Source organism: Buteo buteo, chromosome 2, assembly GCF_964188355.1.
Source record: "Buteo buteo chromosome 2, bButBut1.hap1.1, whole genome shotgun sequence".
Classification (NCBI taxonomy): Eukaryota; Metazoa; Chordata; class Aves; order Accipitriformes; family Accipitridae; genus Buteo; species Buteo buteo.
The window spans coordinates 61757165-61778884 of record NC_134172.1 but is presented as its reverse complement, the minus strand read 5'-3'; the positions used below and the strand labels follow the sequence as shown (position 1 = coordinate 61778884).

The window sequence follows — 21720 nt, the reverse complement described above, 5'->3', positions numbered from 1 at the left end:
GCCAAGAGTTGTTATATTAAATAACACTGATAACTACAATTGCAAAACAAGCATATATCCAGCTCCTTTGGAGTTAGCATGGGGATGTTCTGATGGGAAATTCTATTCCTATTTAACATTAGAATATCATGCAGGATTAAAATGTGGGGTAGGGATCCCTTCGTTATGTCCCTCAAGAGTATTTAAATTCTCTGCACCCACGAAAAGAGCATGTTGAGAGGTGGAGCCACCTAAGGAACGACCTGGATGGGCAGTACATGGAGTCAGTATACCAGATTACTATATTGTGGGTCAAACAGTTTCCTTAATGTTTGAAAACATATTTACTCCATATGTAACCTTCAAAAGACATCAATTTGTCTTAGAAAACATCACCTGGCAACTGCATTTATTAAGTAATCGGACTAGGCTTTTGGAGAATTAAACTTACAAGTTCAACAAGTGTCCAAGATGACCCTGCAAAATAGGTTGGCTTTAGATATGTTATTGTTAAAAAAACAAGGTGTGTGTGGTGTGTTAAACTTGACTGAATCTGAATGTTGTATTACCATTCATAATGCCACGACCTCCATTGAAGAAGCCCGGGCAAAGATGAAAGAGATTGCTGATCAAACAGCTGAATTATTTCAATCAATGCAGCCAGCTGACTGGTTTGATGGCTGGAGTCCCAACTCATGGCTAAATTCCATTTTGGGATCCTTGGGACTGATGGGATGGTGAAATGGCTTGTAAATATTGGACTTATGATATTAATTGGATTTATATGTTTAATAGCAGGCCTTGCCTTAGTAAAATGTATTATTAGCCGCTTGCTATCCTCAACTGTCTCTTTCTCCTCTCCTACTGTCCACTATATTAAAATCACCACAGACGAAGATGATATGAATGAGAATCAAAGGCCAGTGACTGTTTGAGCCACGGGGTGGTGTGATGGTCTGACAAATTATAGTCAATGTCGCAAACATTCGTTAAAGAACTTTGGTGGAGAAAATGGCCTCTGTAAAAATGCTGGAGTTTTGTGAATAGGACAATGTGGCCAGAGGAGAGGGCCCCACGGAGGGCGAGACTGCACTTCTCCAAAGCCGCAATTCCTTATCTTAAGTGACCAGGAGAAGGAGCACAGCATATGCGCCTGGAGGAGGAGGCCCCACAGAAGATGGGACTGTGCTTCTATCTTAAGTGGTCATGCCAGCAGGAAAATAGAGGCAGCTCCACAATGAAACCCTCCCACCCAAAGCTCACCGACCAATTCCAGAGAACCCCGGGAACGGGAACTGCGCATGTCAAGACCATCAACTAACACACTATAAAAGAAGGGAGAACGACTTCTCAGTGCGCGCCCTCCGGAACTGGATCTCTATGCTGGCTGGACCAATGCTGGACCCAGGACTGGCGAAACCCTTTTCTTCTTTCTTTCTCTCTCTCCCCCCCTCTTTTTCTTCTCTCTTTTCCACAGTCCCTACACCTCATCCTTTGAAACATAAACCGTTGACCAAGTCTGAGATTAGGAGTGGATCTAGCCGCCCCTGGGCTCCTCTTTAAGAAGGAGTCCAGAAAGCAAGGGGGTCTGCTCTGAACCTCATGACTCAATGGGAGGGCTTTCCTTCTGACACAGTTTCATGTTCCTTTTCCCATTTCTTTTTCTATGCTTCTGTTAAAGAATTTTCAAACATGGGTTTCTCTAGGTTTGCTTTATTAACAACTCAGAGTTGGGCCACCACCACAGTGAATGGCAACCTTCCAAAAATTTCCCAATCTTATATATGTTTTTACCACCTTGTTTTTACCACTGGGTTTGTTGTCCCAGTCCAAAGTCTTTGTAATTTTCCAGTTGATCTCTATTCCCATGTCGTTATCATTCATCATCTTAACTCATCAATTCTCCTGTCCCAGTTCTTCTGAAGTTAGTGGTCATAGGCAGAAGGTCTTCGGTCACCACAGTCACTTATCTTCTTACACATCAAAGATTACCTTTGAATTTCTGAAAATCACTCAGGCTATTCTATTAATTTATCTTGTTCTAAAGTTAATCACTTACTCCCATGTCTTAGGTCTAAGATGTATGATCCTTCTGTTGATTCAGCTTGACTGGGTTTCAAGCCAGCCATGGAGGGGGAGACACATAGGACAAATAAGCAGCTTATGCATATTGTTTTATAAGCACCTGCATTCTATTAATCATATCTAAACCAATTTCTAATCATTAGTTATATGTCTAATATGAATAGTCTTAGAAACAATAAGGCTTAAGGCCTAGCTCCTTTTACAACCTCCCTTCTCTTTTCAAACAGCAGGTTAATGACATGTTGCAAGGTTCATATTGATAAGTTCACTTGTACTTGGGCAAGGTTAGCTAGGTTGAATAAATGTTGATTGTTGTTTGAACTCCCCTGGTGTCGTTTCATTCTGACAAAGGAAATCCACGAACCTGAGTCACTCCAACTTTGGGACACGACATTGGGTAGCTTCCTTGGAGAAATCTGGGGTTGCTACCCAGGATGTCAGGTCCCTAAAAGGGACGTCAAAAGTCTCTGGGAGTTGCTAGGAGGAGTCACAGGTGGATCCTGGAGGGGACTGCTTCCTCCAAAAAAGAAAAAAACCTCAAGGGTAGCTTCCTTGGAGGAGCCTGGGGCTGCTACCTGAGATTTTAGGTACGTAAAGCAGAGGTCAAAAGACTCTGGGAAATGGCTGGGAAGAGTCTAAGGTGACTCCCGGAGTTAAGAGATATATCTAAATGAGAAAAAAAATATCTTGAGCAAGTTACTTGGAGGAGTCTGGGACAGGTAGCTGGGATCTCCGGTCCCGAAAGCAGAGGTCAAAAGACTCTGGGGGATGCCTGGGAGGAGTCTTGCCTCGAACCTGGAGGAGACAGCTTCCTGCAAAGGAGAAAAATCATCTTGGGTAGCTTCCTTGTAGGAGTCTGGGCATGCTACCTGGGATCTGAGGTCCCTATAAGAAAGGGCAAAAGACTCTGGGAGATGCCTGGGAGGAGTCTCAGGTGGATCCCAGAGGAGAGACCTTTCAGTCCTGGCACCTTCCTTGTGGGAAAACTAGCTGGACGTTTTGAATTTTGGAAATAGGCTGTGCTGAGAAGGAGAGTAACAAGACGTTAGTTCACAGGGGAAGCACCGATTCCCAGTGCTGTTGTGCTCCTGAATAGGCTGCAAAGGGAAGGTGATGTCCAAAGGCAGCATTAAGTCCTGGCACCTTCCTTGTGGGAGAACTAGGTGCATGTTTTCAATGCTGGAAATTTCCAGACCTGTCCCAATTCAGTCAGGTAAAAAAAAAAATTATAAAAAAAAGAAATTAAAAAAAAAATCAAGACTTGTTGGTAATTTAAAAAAAAAGTGCTATCAGTTAAGTATCCACGAAATGGAACAGTGTTTACTATAATTTCTGTAACTATTCCTTCTCTGGTTTCATTTAGACAACTCAATTATAAAAAAATAGGACATCAACACAGTAGTTTCTTTTGAGACCCCTCCAACAACTGCAGTCATTACAATGACACAGAATAGGTTCCTGAAAGCACCCAATTGAGTGTTAACAAAAAACTTAATTACAGTAAATAAATAACAAATCACCAGAAATGAAAAGGGAAGTCCATTAAAATACATTCAGAACTTCTGACATTTTCATGCTCCCTTTAAATGTTTCATGCTTTAATGGGCACGTGTAACTGAGTGAAGCATTTTATGCAGTAGCTGGACCTGATTAGACTAAGGATGCTCTTTTTCCACATTTTTTAAATCAAAACCATCATGTTCATGAAGATGGATACGCATGGGGTGGAAGGCAAATGCCCAGCACTTTAGTTCTGAAGAAAGAACTTGAAGAACCGAGCTTATTTATAAAATACAAAGACCTAAAAAATAAGCTATACAAGTATATTATACACACATATACTATATATCGACATAATTATGAAACTACACAGATTTCTCCAGAATGTAGCTTTCAAATCCTTTTACTCTTCCATGGATGTTCACAGGAAACACTTGAAACAGAAAAAAAATTATTTGTCAATGTATTATTCTTATTAAAATCTTCATATAATTCTATGGCAGCGCTTGTAGTGCTCAGCCTGCAGCAAAACTCAAATTAAGTGGAATCATTAGTTGCTAATTAATTAGTTAGTAGCTAATCATTATTAGCTGTGGGCAGCAGACTTGATAAAAAAATCTCTAGATAATGTAGATGTAACATAGTTAGCCTTCCTCTAAATCCACCTTAAATGAATTCACTGAACTGATAACACAGGGAAATCAAATGCAGGTGCTTATACATCAGTTTATTTAAAAGTGCTTTTTGCAAGGACAACTACACCTGTATTTCACCTGACAGTTCCCCTAGATACGGCACTCTTCCTCACTACCTGTCTTTATACATCCAACACCAAAAATATCTGCGTTTCGGGATACAAACTTCATGATTTTTGTGTACACTAAAGCATAATCTCTACCCATAATTTGAGTTCACTCCCATTAATAACAACAAAGCTGTTTTCTCTGCTCTTTTATTTGCCCTTCAGATTTCACCATCTGTTTCAGTGCTTGAGGATCCTTTGGAACAAATAAAGGTGTGCAAGATCCTACAATCAGTGCAACTAATTCTACTATCTGTCCACACTGTGTGCTGTGGTGCAGCATGCCCACACTGGGTTTGTTCACCATAGTATTTTAACATCTATGCAAGCACATCAAAGCATTGGGGGGCGGGGTTTGTTTGTTTTAGAAGAGAAACGACAGATTGCTTCATTTTAAAAGCTGTATAACTGCTGGTTGCAAGTCACTGTCTTCACTTTCTAACAAATGCACAGCCTAAATGAAGATTACAGATTTGTATCTTACAACAACTGTGTGTGTGTGTGCACAAAAACCTATTTTAATACCCATCTGCTGAGCTGCTGTCACACTGTACGAAAGAGCGTGACGTTGCAGTGTCACTGTATTATGAAACACAGCCAAATTTTAATTAGTACAAGCCATCTTAACAATGATACAAATCCTGTCTATTTTTTAAACAAAAGCACTCCTGAGATTCTGTTCCTGTGTTCTCTTTCAGATAGCAACAGTGACAAAAATTTTGAAATGCATGTGCTGAGCAAAGAATGTCAGCTAGAAACTGGCATTTTCTGTAACTCCAGATCTGTCTGATGAAGCATAAATGGATCATGTTGAGGTGTGGGGAAGGCAGGAAGATGAACTCCATAAAATATTACATTGCCAGTTCTGGAAAGTTTATGTATTTTTCATTTACTATTCTATTCTCCTAGGAAGTTGTTTTATGGATGCCTTCATAAATTCCAAATAGAACAGCTTTGAAATATGTAACCTCTAGAAAGAACTGCACTTACAAAAACTGCTGAGCTATCTATTCCTTTTTTCTGGAGAAGAGTCACTTAACACTGCTCACCTTCAGATTTTCATACTTACTTGGGCCCTAGGAATATATCACAATCCTTTATACCACAATATCACAATTGAGATCAAATAGCCTGTCGAGTCTAACTGTTGTGCTTTATTTCCAACCCTGCCTCTTACCTGCTACTCTCTATGCTTCAACTTCTCTCTATGTATAATAATAGTAATAACTCTCATATAACTTTGTGAAATGCTTTGATATCTACTGCTGAACAGTGTTACAAGGCAGAGGCAAGTGATTGCCGCTGTGGTGTCACAGGAACATTTTAATGGCACAGAAGAGATGGATTGCTAAGCCACTGCATTTGAAAGAAATGCCCTGTAAGAGTCAATAGACTTTAGAGCCTGACTGATTCTTCAAGAAGTATAGGAACTAGCAGCCTCTCCTACCTCACTCAAACCTTTAGCCCAACCTTCCTTGTATTTTTTACCAGTGTCCATCTTCTCCCAGTGAGCATGTATTTCCCAAGCAGCAGTACATCAATTGCTTCATTAAAGTTCAGAACAACTAGAGATAACTCAAAGAAATCAATGCTCCAACCCCCTTTTCCTCAAAAATCCCAGTACGCCCTTATCCAGTAACACTCTGGTAAATAGTTTGTGTTTTTAATTTTCTCCCCTCCTCCCCTGCCAAGCCCCATTCCAGAGCCTGGCAGACTGCTGATGCTAAACTAATGCAATTACATTGTCTGGATCACTTTTTCTATTCTTCCTTCTTCTTTGGCTAGAGTTAAATCTCCTTCCTCTTTTTTCTTGTAAGCTAGAGCAAAATTGTTTAGTGTTTCGTGATTCCACCTACTCTTGCTAAGTACACAGCACCTCCACTTCTTCCCTGACCTTCCTTTACTTATATAAGATACTGTTTTTAATTTCCTTTATGTAACCTTCAGGTTTCCTTAGCAATGGCTAACATACTCTGACATATTCTGCCTCCAAGACAAACCCTTCCTTGCCAATCAAGGCAATTTTCCAATTCTGTCATGTTTTCTTTCAATTCCTTAAGAACCCCTGTGCTACATCAACATTTGCCACGCCCCCCCTTGCAGTACAAATTCCAGAGCTTTTATATTTAAACTCCAAATACACTCAGTATTTACTACCTTCATTTTTTTTCCTGCCAATGATTTCACTGGCTTGCTCCTTTAAACTTTTTGAAAATAAAAAAAAAAGAGGTATTCCTGGGGGGTTTCCTTAATTAAAAAAAAAAAAAAATTAACTCCTGAACACTGGCTCCATTGTTATTTTCTGCAACATCTCTATAAACCTAGCCAAGTCTCAAGTAACACCATCTCAGCTGGCTGCTTTTTACTGCTCCCAGAGAAAGGATAACTAGGAAAATTCTATTAGTAGTGTTGGTAGCAAAGGAGCTTGCAGATGATGATAAAAGAAAGTCAAATATACTCGACTATCAAAGACGCTAATTAACATCTGTCTCCCTGACGCACATGCAGGAAGCCGCGATCCCCTGGGATAACCTCAGAGATGTTACTACGTTGTTAACAGACCGCGTAAGACTCAAAATCCACGCTCCGCGGTCCTGGGGGCGCACACACAGGTATGAAGTGTCCCCGCTTACCCGCCCCGCTACCTTCACACAGAGGGGCGAGGGCGGCGTGCCGCCATGCCGGCCCCCTCCCTCACCCCTCCGGGGAAGGCGGTGCTCCCCGGGACCCCTCTGGACTTGCCGGCAGGTACGCGACCTCCCCGCAGGTTTCCGCCCCCCCAGCGCCCGACCCCGTACGGCCGCCAGGGCCGCCCGACGGCGGGGACTACTATCCCGCAGGGTCCTCCGGCCCCCCTCGGGATGGCCAGAGGCAGAGCGCTACCAGCCCGGGGCGAAAGAAGAAGCGGCCACAGGCTCCCACCTCGCCCGGGCTCGGGAGGCACAGCGGGCTGCGCGGGGAGGCTGTCCCGCCCCCACCGCTCCGCCAGCGCGGCGCCTGCGGCTCCGTCGCTCGGAGACGCCGCGCAGCGCGCCCCGGGCGCCGGCGGGCAGGAAGAGGAGCCCCGATTGGAGGGGTTCGGCGGTCACGCTAGTGCGCTTCCGGTAGCGTGGCGCCGGTCCGCGGGCAGGAGCAGGCGGCCGGCGCCGCCATCGCCATGGGCATCCAGGGGCTGGCGGGCTTCGTGGAGGAGCGCGGGGTGTTCTTCACCGAGCTGCGGGTGAGAGACACCAAGCTGGTCATCGACGGGAGCAGCCTCTACCACCAGCTGTGCTTCGCCTCCGCCGTCGACTTCCGCCGCGGCGGCGATTACGGGCCCTTCACGGCGGCCGTGCGCGACTTCTTCGGCAGCCTGCGGGCCTGCCGCGTCGCCCCCTTCGTGGTGCTGGACGGCGGGCGCGGCGCCGCCGACAGGAAGCTGCCCACCATGCGAGGCCGCGCCGCCGAGCGGCTGCGGGCAGCCGACGGCCTCTCCCGCGGCGATGGCGGCTGCCTGGTGCCGCTGCTGACGCGCGAGGCCTTCGTGCAGGCCTTGGGCCGGCTCGGCGTGCCCTTCGTGCAGTGCTTCGCCGAGGCCGACCGGGAGATCGCTGGCCTGGCCAACCGCTGGGGCTGCCCCATCCTCTCCCTCGACAGCGACTTCTGCGTCTTCGACCTGGCAGCCGGCTACTGCCCCCTGACCCACTTCCAGTGGCAGAGCGTGTGCGCAGGAGAAGGGGCGCAGGGCCGCTACGTTCCCGCTCGCTGCTTTTCCGCGGAGAAGTTCTGCAGGCACTTCAGTCACCTGAACAAAAGCCTGCTCCCTCTCTTTGCCGTCATGAACGGGAACGACTATATCGATCGGGCAGCTCTCGAGGCGTTCTTCAGCAAGGTGCGCTTGCCAAGGGAGTGGGCAGTGGGGAAGGGGAGGAAGTACGCCCGCCTTCAGGGGCTTCTGAACTGGCTGTCGCAGTTTGCTGGGCCCACCGAGGCTGTCGACAATGTGCTGAAATACCTTAAGAAACACCAGAGAGACAAAATAAGGGAGCTTCTGTGCACTTCAATGGAGGATTACACTCCCTCCGATGTGAATCTTGAGGACTTTTTTCAGAATGGAAAGTATGAATGTGAGGCTGCCGGGAAAGCAGACTTACCACAGTGGGTGCTCGATGCTTTGGCAAAAGGTAAGCTGGCCCCATTTATCAGCGATGCCCTGATACTAAGAAGTACCTTCCTCCATGTTCAGGTGGAGAACATGCAGAGACCTAGCGCACATAGCACAGCTTTGCCCATTCGACAAGTTATCTATGGACTGCTTCTGAGAGTATCTCAAAGTACTGAGGCTGCTTCTCCAAGTAAACAGACCAGCGAGCTGCCAGTTGTATGTGAATTTGACAGACTCCAAAAGACACTTAAAAAAACATTTGTTCAAGCAGCAAGCCGACCCACAGATTTCTGTGATTATCATTTTCCTTTGGACAAGTTAATGGAGGTAAATGGTTGTCACAACAGATCACAGTTAACAGTGTTTCACAAGTGACAAAAAATAGTTGGGACTTAGTTTGCCAGCTGGTTGCTAAATGTGATGCCTGAACTAAGCCAGCTAAGTAACTACTTAATACAGAGGTACCTACAGGGCTCCAAGCTTGGCATGTGATAGTTGAGAAGCTGCATAGATTGCCTTTATCTTCCCTTCCCCCCCAAGTGTACCAAGACAAATTATCAGAGAATTTGGTTGTGTATATATGTAGTAATGCCTAAATGTTCCATTCTAAGCCCTTCTTTCATCCTATGTATTCTGCTACCCTAATACTTGCTTTTATAGTTGTAGGAAGGAAGTCAGTTTCATGGAATTTAGAAAAGTAGAATTTAACACTACAGAAGTTAATTTATATTTGATCAAGCTATGGATGTTTCAGAGCAATGTTCTGAAACAAAATCTGACCCATGCTTTTTTACTAAAAATCACCGTTATTTCATCTATGAATCTTGCAGCTGCCCAGCAATTTTACCTGCTGCAAGTGTGTCCTGTTAACATGGACCCCTACTGCTTGCCAGACAGAACAGCACCTGAAAAACGGCTTGTAATCAAAGGAAAGTTGTACTAGGTTAGTTCCAGTCACCATTAGCAAGTCTGTATATTTAAATTCTAACGATTAAGACTGTAACTCTTGCTGTGAATGGACAGTAATCTCCCATTCCCAAAGTTGCATAACTGAGGTCGTGTATGCAGTAATTTCTGAAACACCTGGAAATACAATCTGTGCCTTTTAATAATGCATATTTAAGCCACATGCTCTAGCCATTCTGGCATTCAGATCAACTGTTAACACATCTCTGTGCATGGGCTGTGCTGTATGTTTTTATCACTTCCTGGTGACTATTTCATATAAGAACCAAGTCTATCACTACGATGACCATTAAATGCTACAGATAGCTATGGATCCAAAGGCCTACATACAGGTTATTTTACAAAAGTTATTGTTACAGGTCTTTTAAACGAGCAATATGCAAACACTTATGAGTTTGAAAAATCACGTTTGGGGATTTTAAGAAACACCAATGACAACTTAATTTGGTCTTGGTGTGTATGCTGTTTAATGAATTTGAGCTTCTGCTATTACAACAGCTCTTCTTACTAAATATTTGGGAATTATCAATTCAACAGAAGGTTAGAAGAAGAAAGGTTATTCTGCATTTAAAGTGCTCTAGGCAAAACTGGTTTCAGTTTGTTGTGTTCTTTGGGGATGTCCGCTTAAGAACAGGCAAAACCATCCTAATCAAGGTTCACAAAGCACTCGAATTACAATTGAGCAGCCTGCTGCAATTCTGCTGTGTTCATGAAGTTATAGACAAAGTTTATAACACCACTTTTTAGAATTTAAATAGCACAATAAAGAGGGAATATGTGCTAGGAATTAATACATTGCAGGTGAAAAATGCAAACTTCACACTTAAGATTTCAGGTAAGCATGTTTTCAACATACCAAGAACAGACATCACCATTACATCTCACAAAGCAAGGGTAACTTCTGAGAGGCACAAAATGAAGGTGTGTTTATATATATATATATATAAAAATAAATAAATAAACTTTGCCATACCGAAGTAATTTTAATGCATTATGGTTCCAGGATTTTCCAAGCACGTCAACTTTTACATAGGAGTTTAATTTAAGTCACCTGATTTGAAGAAGACTCTGAAACCTCTTAAAAATCTAACCTTGGGCCATTGTAAAAAAATTACTTTTATCCTTCTACCTAACATTTAACTGTGTAGTTTTTAAAGCTAAAGTAGTATTTAAAAAATACTTTCTGTTCAGAATATCTATGAAGCTTAAATATTGTTTTATCAAAAACATGAAGTACTAGCTAGTTTCAACACAAGCTTATTTGCCTTTTGGAGATTGCTCTTAGCTTTATTTTTCTAATCCATTTTTTTAAATTTCTTTTCAGGTGCCCGTGTCATGCCGTCAGATGCTTTTGCTGGAGACTCTAGGAGTGAAAATGAGTTTCCTAGAATCTATCCCCCGTCACTTACAACTCCCTGTTGCTGTAACGTGTTACTGGATATTTTGTGCAGAACCAAAAGTTAAGTTGCATCAATTAAAGGCTTTACTTCTAATGATAGTATCTGGAGAACTGCATAGGATAACAAATGATCCAGGTATGTCTCCAAATAATACCATTTTAGGTGTTCAGCTACTATGAAAATCTATACCATAATTCATTTTTCCTCATTTATGGAAATTCAGATGAATTAGTATTGATTTACACTATATCCTGAGGTGTCATATTCTTTTGATACAGAGCAGAGAAACAGTGCTAGCCATTTATTTAACATTTTATATAGGTAAACCAGTACTTTGCCATCTTGTAAAACATTAATTTGCACTTAAAAATGCTTTAAGGCTACAAGATTAAATTAGATATAAAATTTACAAAAAAATTAGCTTAACATACTCATGCACCCAAAAAGAATAACTGCTATTGATGCATTCTGATAGATTTTTCTTTTCTCATGAGTTTTTCTAAAATCATCTGAACTTAAAAATGCTGAGTTGCACAGGCACCCTTTTATCTGCCTGTGCATTGTGAGAATTTGAAAGTACCTAAATCATCACAGAAATTGTTTCAGTAATATTTATACCTATTAAGAGTTATGGTGGCATTTCCTCTCGAGTCCTTCATTTGATGGCAAAGATTACGCATGCCAGGGTTATACAGTTTCTTTAAGTTCTAGTTTATATAAACTGGACTGATGTGGTTGCCACCTGCTTCCCAAGTAGGTGGGAGTGAGATGGAAATCTTGGAATTGATCCACGCACAGAACAGCATAGCTGTTACATTACCTAACAAAGAGAAATCCTGATTTCACAATTTCAGATTCTTATAGATATTCATACTTTAATTTTGACTCAGTTTTATGTCTAAAAGTTCAGTCTGAGACATTTTAAAACATTACTGGTGCTTCCTGAAATGGAACTGGAGGTTTAAAGACCCTATGCATTGCAGGTACCTTTCGTACTGTTCCCAGCAGAACATTTATTTGCCTGTCATTTTTTATTTATAACCTAGATCTCACAGTTTTATGTACTGAAGATGACAGTATTGCATACAATGAATTTCTAAAATGGAAGGAAAAGAAATTGCAAAATAAAGACTTCGATTTAGATGCTGCACACAGTTTTTGCCAGTGGCAGTGCTGTCTTCAGATGGGATTGTATCTTAACCAGCTACTTTGCACTCCTCTCTCTGAGCCAGACCTAAGTAGGTAAGGATGTTTCAGAGATCTGCTTTCCACACAAGCCACTGATGGAATGTGTTCATGTTTTATTTTCTGTGTCAGACGCCTTTGGCCAATTTTACTACATTTGAACTCCCTTCTTTAAAGATACTAATATGGAGAAAAATACTGAGTAGAATAGGTATCCTTTGGGAGCCTGCTATTGGATACTGTATGTAGTTAAGATCTGTATTTCATTAAGCAGCATGTTTCTACCTGTCCTACTGAGGTGCAGTTCTAAATGAGGATTCTCTCCCTCCTTTGAGCAGGCTTTACAGTGGGACCCTTGTGCACAGACTGTATCAGGAACTTAAATCAACACCTTCAGTGGAAAATCTGTTTAGTTTATCTCCAAAAATGATTCAGCTTTATCAGGTTTTGTTAAATACAGTGGAGTCAACTGTATCTCCAGACTTCATTCAGAAAATGACCAAGACCAAATCTGAGCCCTGCAAAAAGAAGAAAGCATCTAATAAGAAAAAAAAGGCCATTAGGTGTGCTGTACCAGAAACTCAGCATTTATGCAATGTTAATAGGTTTGCATCACTTCGAGTGGATGACTGAAAGCATTATTCCTGGAATAACTGTCAATGCCCTGCAGATGGAAGAAATTATATTAAAATACATGATTGTATTAGAATTTGCTCAGCTGTTTTCACAGAAGTTCCTGATTCAATCTTTACCAACAATTCCTTCTTCAGGGAATATTTTTTTATATTTATTTACTTTTTTTGTAACACTCTTATAAAAGGTGCTGTATAAAAGTTGTGGTGTCTTGTTTTTCTTTAAAGGTATCGGTCTAATTGAAAACAAGAGCAAAGTTGTTCAGCATTTCAGAGCTGGACTATTTTAGAGGAATTCTTTTCCTGAACATCTATAGTCAGCTATCCCTCCATCTACCTGAACACTTCTAACTTCCAGAAAATGCAATTTTTACATTTGTGTTTGAGGAACACAGTAATTACGATCTTACAGATTAGATAATGGAAATGGACAAGTTGTTTAAAAATATTGTAGAATCTGTCTTCACAGGTAGAGTATTTGTACTTTTGGCGAGAGCTAGCTTTACTTGGTGACAACTAAGTTGTGCTTGCAGTATTGTAAGTACTGAACTATACGTGGAGAGAAACTTCAGCTTCCATTCCTCCCACCACCACTGTGGTGTGCAAGTAAGGGTTAAAAGCTTACATGCATACACAAAAAGTTATCACATAGTAGCAAGTTTCAGCAGGTTTGCCAATTCAGAGTAATTGCGTATGATCTGCCATTAAAAAACTGCTGTCATTGGAGTTAACCTCCTTTCTCTAAAGACTCTACTAAAATTACAGACGTGTTTAACTTCCCCAGTGTACATTGTTACTTGACAAACCCTTACTATCAATACAATAGGGAAAAACAATTTAAATGCTGTTCTTATAAAACTGTTGGTTTTCCAGTGTCTTCCCCATGTGAAATCTAATTACTGCATTTGTTTTTTCTCAAGAATCTGTATACCTTTTCTTATATTCAGAAAAATAATTATTTTTACCTTTAATCATTGAGGTTTTGTCCATTACTTACCAGAATTCAAGCTTGATTCATGCATTGTGTGCTCAGTTTTCAGTCCTGTTTACATCTGCTGAGAGCTATCCACATGGAAGTAACTCACTAGGTCTTGTGACTTAGAGGAAGGATCTCTGATATCATACACCTGAGTCTTGATACTGCCATAATATATTCAATGAAAATAGTCTTATAATATCCATGAGAACACTATTTTTGAGATACAGTCTGAGATAGTAATTTAACTTTCTTCCAGTATGAAAACTGCTACTTATTAAACTATTGGCAGATGGCACCTACACTCAACCATACAGCAAGTTACTAGAACTTTACAACCCATTTTTAAATAGACTTCTATTTGCAGCAGTCTACAAAGTCACATTTCCATCAGATGACTTTAAAGTTGAAAGGGGTTAAAGTTCTTGATTTTAGTAACTAAAACTTAAATCCTTTATAATCCAAATCATCCTCTCATTCACTACGGTCCCACGTGTTTTCATTTTACCAAGCTTGTAGCTCCTTATGGTTTTTAATCATCAGAAATAGTCACATTTAAAATAAGTCTTAAATACAAAAACACAGGCATCTTTGATTCCACTTTGCTAGTGCTGTGAGAAGAGAGATCTTAATTTACTCTGAATCCCATACTGGAAAAGTGCTGGACAACACAAATTCTTGAGACTTGCTGAGAAGCAGTATCTTCAATTAGATAGTTAGAGGACTGGGATAAACTCAAGTGTTCCACTTTCAGATAAAAAGGCTGCTACGATCACATGGCATTTTGCGAATACCTTTGGGAGTGCTGACTCAATTAAGAATTACTCTACTGGAAATGTGTTCTCAATGCAGAATTCAGCTGTTCTTTGTTGCTGATAAAATGAAATATACCTCACTGCAAACACCAATCCTGTACATGGAAGAAAATAATTACTGATTCTAGGGTCACTATTCGGAATGTTCATCCAACGTTCCAATTTTCCTTTTTGAGTTGTTATAGATTTTCAATCTTCTTTGGGGGAAAAAATAATTTAAAAAAAGGGCTCTTACTAAAACTGAAAAGTTTGCTATTCAATGCTTTAGTAAAAGCAACTAAATTCCTTGGTTGCTATTTTCACCCCTCATTTTTTTGTGGAAAAATCCCACTATTGATTCAATTGTTTTGGGGAAAAAAATCTCTCAAACTTGCTGTTAGGTGGTAATGATGAAGAGTGGAGCCAAAAAATTGCAATGGAATTCAGTCCACACATTTTTCATAAATAATGAGATTGAGCTAAATTAATTACTTGCTCCTGTTTCTTCTTCCATTGGAAAACAGAGCAGAACTTAGTTTGGCATATTTAAAGTGAATTGCATTCAATTAATTTCCCCTGCAAGAAGGCAGAACTGTTCATAAGAGAAATTTTATTTCTTGTCTAGACTGACAAACCTTTTTCAGAAAGTGAGACTTGTGCTGGGAAAGGGGTGCTTCAGAAAGTTTGTTTAAAGACTGGGCAATAACACTTCCAAGTTAAGATGACAATGGGCATTCATCTGTACTTCTGTACTTACCTGCATTTCTGGGACTCCACAACCTAGTGCAGAGCACAAAGTGGTCAAACCCCACAGAGAATATCAACAAGAAGTTAAGACTTAATATGTGAAAGGTATAGTTTCTATACTTTCTCAAAACCCAAGTTCATTCAAGAGATTCTTCATCAGCACACATTGTCAGTTTTTACTATCTGTCTTTACTGAAGAATAACAAGGATTTATTATTAGTAAGTGTTCTGAAGTTGTACTGAAGTACAAAACACACTACAACAATACTGAAAAACTGCAGCACCACTTGCCAAAGTTGGTAATAGGAACAGGAGGAACACTGACAAATCTGTTCAACTTCTGAAAGGCAGAACTGCTGGAAATAAGAAACTTTTGCTTGAACACGTAAGAGTATTTCTGTAAGAGGTCATGTTGTTGAGGCCCTACCAGCTCAATAGTTCACATAACATCCTGCAGGAAGTGATGAGGGCCATATGCTGCAGTCTTTGCCTTTACACAATTAGATCTCCAGCACATTGGTAGTCCAGGTAATGTGTGTATATTGAGCAGGCCCAGGGTCAACCACAGCACTGGATGAATTGCATGTGTAAAGCAGACTCAATGGTGCACCCATGTCTTGTCTGCAGCCTCACTTCCTGACCAAGCCTGGGAAGCTCCAGAGGAAAAAAGAAGAGAACAATTAAAATAACCTCTTCACAGAGAAATTCATACAGCACTTTCCGAACTGCCTTGTTTTCCACAAATACCTCAGATTTTGAGCATGGCGTGTGGAGCAAGCCACAAAGGTAAGTGCAGAAATATCCCAGTGCCTGTTTACAACAACTTCTCATTAACTGACAGGATGATCATCATGACAAGCATGGCCCAGAGCCAATACCAATGCTACGCTTTCAGGCTACAGTGTGGAAAGATGTCTATCCACATGCTTTCAAGCAAAAGAGATACCATTACATCTCCAACTCCCCCTAGAGATCTTAAGCATCCTCTTTTCAAGATTCCCTAGGTGATTGTTCCTTGCATTTCCTCAAGGGATGATGAGTCCTACTCTCATAAGACAACACCGATGACAATAGCTGCAAGTCTATTTTTGAAGAACACCATTTCCAGCTAGTGAATATTAGAATTATTCAGGCATCATCATATATTAAAAATGCTTTTAACATATCAGGACAAAAATCTATTATAATGCTTTTCTAGCCACAAAAAGTCATTCTGTAGGTTAAAATTTTAAGTTACATGACCAGTAAAAAGTTTATTTTTATCATCAGGGTGGAAGAAGGAAAACCAAGCTTCTTTGAAAGGGGGGAGGTGGAGGGGTTTTGCCACTAGAGCAAACAGGATCACTGCATTCATTTTCTAATTCAATACACTACAAATCATTTCAATAACAGTACTGTCTTATAATCACTCAAGTGGTCTAACAGTCATAAGCTAAAGTAAATATGGAACAAGACATGAAACAAAGCTTGTATCTAAAATTATACCAAAACAAGCATACTAATCTGGTGTAAGTGCCAGTTTCTTTTAAAACAAAGAGACAACACGCTTTTAAGAAAAGAAAACATTTACTTCGAATTGCAGTATAGGCTTTTCAATCACAGAAAAAGAAAAGAAAAACAGTGATCTGACAGCGGTCACATCCTGTGCAAAAAAACCTCGGGATACAAAAAAACCTGTAGCACAAGATACTTGAGCCGCTTACACATTGCAGGATAAAGTAAATAAATACAGTAGCTAGAATATGGCACTCTTGTGACAGACTCTAAACCCAGTGGAATGCCTCTGAAATATTTTTTTACCCTTGCGTTAGTAGCAAAGTCCCACCACCACCATAAAAGTAAAATAGTACAATGTTTTAAATAAAAACAAGCTAAAATATTTATATCTAAGAGAAGGATCTTACAGTTGTATCTTTTAAGTGCAGAAAATGGGACTTGGGCTTAGATCTTTAACACACACACACACGCGCGCACACACACCCCCCTCCCCCAAAATCCCATTCAATCTCAAAAGTAAATTTGTTTGAGGAAAAACATTACCAAAGTTGCATAATTTCATTTGTTACTCCCACAGCTGGAAGTTAAATTCTAAACAGTCTTGAAACATGAACGTTCATCGTTAGCCAGTGAAACAAAGGACTTGTCAAAAGCCCTCAGGATTTCTTTATCCTCCAAATACTATTTTGCTTTCTCCTACATCTTTAGACAGCAATCCCTAAATTTGCAAACAAAAGAATGCAATATGCATCATACATCAAGAAAAGACGAAGTTGACAAAGAAGAACTTCCACGTTTCTGGATCTTTTCCTTGCTTCTTTCAAACTTCTTTATGATCTCAGTCACTATGCACACAGAGGAAGTGAGTCCCAGAAGAAAAAGTAAATCTGGAAAGAGATAATTAGCCTTTTTAAGACTTTCAAATTATCTCCCAATCATTGGGTAAGTTCAAGAGAAATGAAGCAAGAATCAATTTTTGCAGGTCCACAATATTAATATGCATTGTTGATGCAGAAATCATAAGTACAGGCATGATATTTCAAACTTTTAAAGTATTTCATAACCCTATTTTTGTTAACACCTATGAAAACAAAGAACACTAAGCAACATAACTTCATACTGAAAAAATATTAATATAATCAGAAATGACACTACAATAAAAAGAATTATGTAAAAACACGTATTTCATGACAATCATTTATCTTTAACTCCAGAAAACTGAAGAAGTAATAAATGTCTTATTAAGACATATCTATAGCTTCTTAAAATCCTCATGTCCATTTATCCTGCAGCAATGCAGTTGGTTATTTAATAAAGGGTCAAGATTTCTAAATAAGGTGTTTATATTTAGAGAAAAGACTTGCCAAATAGCAAGATTAATAGTGCTTAAAAGTCAATAAGCTCTGTGCTTCATTTTTGCCTGCATCAAAATTTATATTAAAAAACCTAATAAACATAAGCACCTAAGAAATTTAAGAATGCACTGATCAGTTGTGTACCATATGCATTTAAATCATGGTTCCCAAAGAAAATGTCTAAAAGGATTTTTTTTTTTTCCTTAAAAAGAAAAAAAAAAAGTCAGCAGGTTTTATATTCCTGTTGTATGCAAACAGCCAGAAAGTACTCTTCCAGGACCATCAGCTAATTCATTTACAAATTAATCCTTAATGTACAATTTTGAAAAGGGAACTGTTTTTACCCAAGACACTCAGGCTCTCTGTTTGAAAAACCTTCTGAAGTGGAGGAAAGTAAATGACCAATAACTGCCCCATTATAGATCCAAGGACGGCATAGCAGAACATTTTGTTACTACAGAGTCCAATCTCAAATACAGATTTTGCCTGTAAAAGAAACAGCACATTACACTGTATATGTAATCTTAATTGTCTAGACAAGAAAATAATTCTTAACTACAATTCCTTTTCATCTAGACTTTTAGAAAAACATAAAAGGTTATTGTTGACCTTTTAGATAATCCAGAACAAGTTCTTCAACAGGCTAATTGCATTTTCTCTCTGGTAAACAGAGTACAAATCTTGCCTTCATATTCAATGACTTCTATATTGAGCTCACTTTTCTGCAAGTACAGTGCACTAGAACATGCCCTCTACAGAAGGAAGTTTTTGTTGACCCTGACAATGCACATCAGAAAACAGACTGCAAATTAGAGTAAATGTGGTAATGTATACTAGCAACTTACTTTTCTCAAACTAGCACAAAATTTCAGACTTGTTCCCTTAAAACAAAAATATAGACAAAACAGTTTAAGAAATTTTCCTTGGATTATGGGTTTAGGGTTACAAAATAAAAAAGTTAAGGCCTTCAAGAAGTTTCAGATTCTGGCAAGGATGCCAAACTGACAGAATTTTCATAAAAAACCAACCAAGTGTACACAACAATACAAAGGACCATCTCATTTCAGCTTTTAATAATCATTTCCTTTATTATGTCAGGACAGAAGCATTACTACCAGTTCTGTATCACATAAACAAGTTAAGGAAACTAATACTTATCTGTAATTTAAGAAATCCTACCTAGTAAATATGTGAAACTCTGAAGCTTAATAGCAAATGTGAAGTAAATTTGCAGGAAAACATTTGAAACAAACACAGCAAGATAGTCCCTCAAAGAAAATTCTGCTTATTGTGTAAATGGACTTACCTGAGATCTCGAGCTCAAAGCATTGAACATATCAAAAAATACAAAACAGGTGAAAGTCATGGTTGTATCTCGAGGCGTTATTACATTGTCTCTTAACTGCCAACAAAAGAAAATGAAAGGGCTTTAGCATGCTTTAAACCTGCCACAACTAAATGAATTTATTACAATAATTCAAGTTCTACTAGCTAGTAAATGAAAGCAAAAGCAACTTGTTTGCCCCAAGCTGATTTAATACATCATACAGCAAAAATTATACACCTGTAACTTATAACAATTTGTAATTCCAAGCTGTGATTAAATGAAGCCTCCTGACAAATATTTATGCAAGCACACGGAATACCAAGAATTCTACGATGTACTACCGAAAGTTCAAACAACATTTTTCCGTACTGGAAGAAGAAAGTCAAATGGTTGTTTCATAATAGTCTGGTTAGAAGATTTGTACAATTACTTTCTATGAGCCAAGGTTTCCCAAGAAGATTTGGGACCTGGAAAAGTCTGTGTTAAAGTAGAGATTGGGGGGGAAAAAAAACCAACCCTGGTTTCCTCATTTCAACAACTACTTCAAAAATCTTCCTCTCTGACCTGCTAGCTGAATAGATTATTAAATAAGCATGGACAAAACTTGCAACCAAGCTCATACAAATTCTGAATTCCAACTGCTGGTATAAAAAGGACTTCTTTAAATTCATTGGTTACTGCTTTAAGTTTTGTACTTTTGTCATACCTCTCTCCAGAAGACGAACAGTGTTCCACACACAATAATTATTGATGAAACCAGTATTTTAACAATCAGGTTTTTGGTCAGAATGCTGTCCTTCAAATTTCTTGGAGGCTTCCGAATAACATCTTTATCCACAGGCTCCACCCCAAGACTTACAATTAGAAGAACATCTTAGATTCTTATAATCACAAAAATAATTCACTGCTTCTAACTTAAGGACTAGATTTTCTGTGTTGAAAGAAAGATTTTAATCTTCTCTCTACAGCCTAAGAATCATCTCAAATAAGCACATGGTATTTTCTCTTTCAGAAAACTGAGTTACATGTATTAGTAACAGGCAATATTCTAACACTGCAGTTTGAGAGTCCATAATACATGATATCAGACAGTATAAAAATTACCAGATGTTAGTTTTAAAGAAAGCTGCAATATTAGTTATGTTCTCCATTTCTGTTACCCTGGTCAACCTAACTAAGGAATATACTGCTAGTTCCTTTCTACCTCTCCCTCCACCATCTATGTGCAGTGAAGAGGAAGAACCCAGAAGGAAGCCAGAATCCTGCATGCAAGTTTCATGGGCACATCCATGGATCTTCAGGTATCCATGCTGCCCCCATAATTATCGTTAAATACTAAAGCAAACCAAAAAGGAATGAACATAGAACTATACTGCAAACATTGTAATTCAAAGAAAAAGTTTGCTGTTTCAGAAACATTTCACTGAAGTTTAACATTTCACAGAGTTTCCTTCGTGAGCAACCATTTTCCTTGCTGAAATAAAAGGACTACAGACCTCTAATGGAATTTAAAGTAATTACTTACCTTTGAGCTGGAGGTCCATCCATAATAATATTGATCCATAAGATCTGCATGGCATTGAGAGGATTAGGAAAGTTCATTAATGTAGCCAGTGAGATTAAAGTCAGTGCTGCTATACTCCTGTTGAAAGAACCCATTTTTATAACTGTCAGCACGGAACATTTCTGAAGATCCACTGATAACTTTGTAATCAACACTTCAACTGTTTAAGAGTAGATACGGATTTTGACAGTGTTAATCATGACCTACGTAAGCCTAATTTTAAAGGTAGAGCATGAATTCATTTAGAATACTCATCTTGACACAGTCCATATTTAAAACAGCATAGTTTTGGTAATAAAAACACAGCAAATTTTTGTCTTAAAAACCTCCTAAACTTTAAGATAGCATTTCAGAGTTATCACTCACCCTAACCTAATTGATTTTTTTACTGGGGAACTGGGTCCTATACTTTTACTGTGCCAGAAGCAGAACTTCTAAACATGGTTTTAAAAAACAAACTGCTTTTACACTTCTGATGTAAGCACAACCATTCTGTGCACCCATCACTAGTTTGACTGATCAGTCAAGGCAAGGTACTACCCAAGCTCCCTAAAAATACCTACACCACCCCTCATCATCAGCAAGATGAGAAGGCTAGGCAAAGACTGAAAACAGATTAGCTGGTTGCAAGCTTGGGATTAGAGACCTCTCTAAATAAGTATACGCTAATTGCTTTCAGTGCAAGATTAAGTGGTTTCGTAACCAACAAGAAAGCAAGGCATATAATTCCAAATTTAGCACTCTACTGAACCCTATTATGCTCTCCC

At 39.5% G+C, this 21720-nt stretch overlaps 2 protein-coding genes across 7 annotated transcripts in view; one reads left to right on the top strand and one right to left on the bottom strand.

Annotated features, from left to right (window-relative positions):
• The first annotated feature begins 7445 nt into the window (after positions 1-7445).
• ASTE1 (asteroid structure-specific endonuclease 1) lies at positions 7446-13648 on the top strand. The gene is made up of 4 exons (XM_075057406.1): positions 7446-8837; positions 10801-11011; positions 11923-12118; positions 12400-13648. Exons 1-4 carry the CDS (start codon positions 7524-7526, stop codon positions 12692-12694), a joined length of 2016 nt encoding a protein of 671 aa, XP_074913507.1. The 5' UTR covers positions 7446-7523; the 3' UTR covers positions 12695-13648.
• A 2698-nt stretch (positions 13649-16346) lies between these two features.
• The window catches only part of ATP2C1 (ATPase secretory pathway Ca2+ transporting 1), a 53015-nt gene continuing 47641 nt past the window's right edge, over positions 16347-21720 (bottom strand). For 5 of the 6 annotated variants that reach the window (XM_075057367.1, XM_075057386.1, XM_075057394.1 and 2 more), the window contains 5 exons: positions 20915-21031; positions 20096-20243; positions 19369-19464; positions 18407-18548; positions 16350-17594 (listed from right to left, as the gene is read on the bottom strand). In XM_075057367.1, the coding sequence (XP_074913468.1) occupies positions 17458-17594; positions 18407-18548; positions 19369-19464; positions 20096-20243; positions 20915-21031 (640 nt within the window). In that variant the 3' untranslated portion in view covers positions 16350-17457. Of the gene's footprint in view, positions 17595-18406; positions 18549-19368; positions 19465-20095; positions 20244-20914; positions 21032-21720 lie in introns of all 6 variants that reach the window. The other variant, XM_075057376.1, reaches the window with a different exon arrangement.

What these genes read in the sequence shown, in the direction of transcription:
- ASTE1 (XM_075057406.1), top strand. Translation starts at nt 7,524, where the DNA reads ATGGGCATCCAGGGGCTGGCGGGCTTCGTGGAGGAGCGCGGGGTGTTC. An exon ending in CTTTGGACAAGTTAATGGAG is followed by an intron (nt 8,838 to 10,800) that starts GTAAATGGTTGT and finishes ATTTCTTTTCAG; the next exon opens with GTGCCCGTGTCATGCCGTCA. An exon ending in TCTGAGCCAGACCTAAGTAG is followed by an intron (nt 12,119 to 12,399) that starts GTAAGGATGTTT and finishes TCCTTTGAGCAG; the next exon opens with GCTTTACAGTGGGACCCTTG.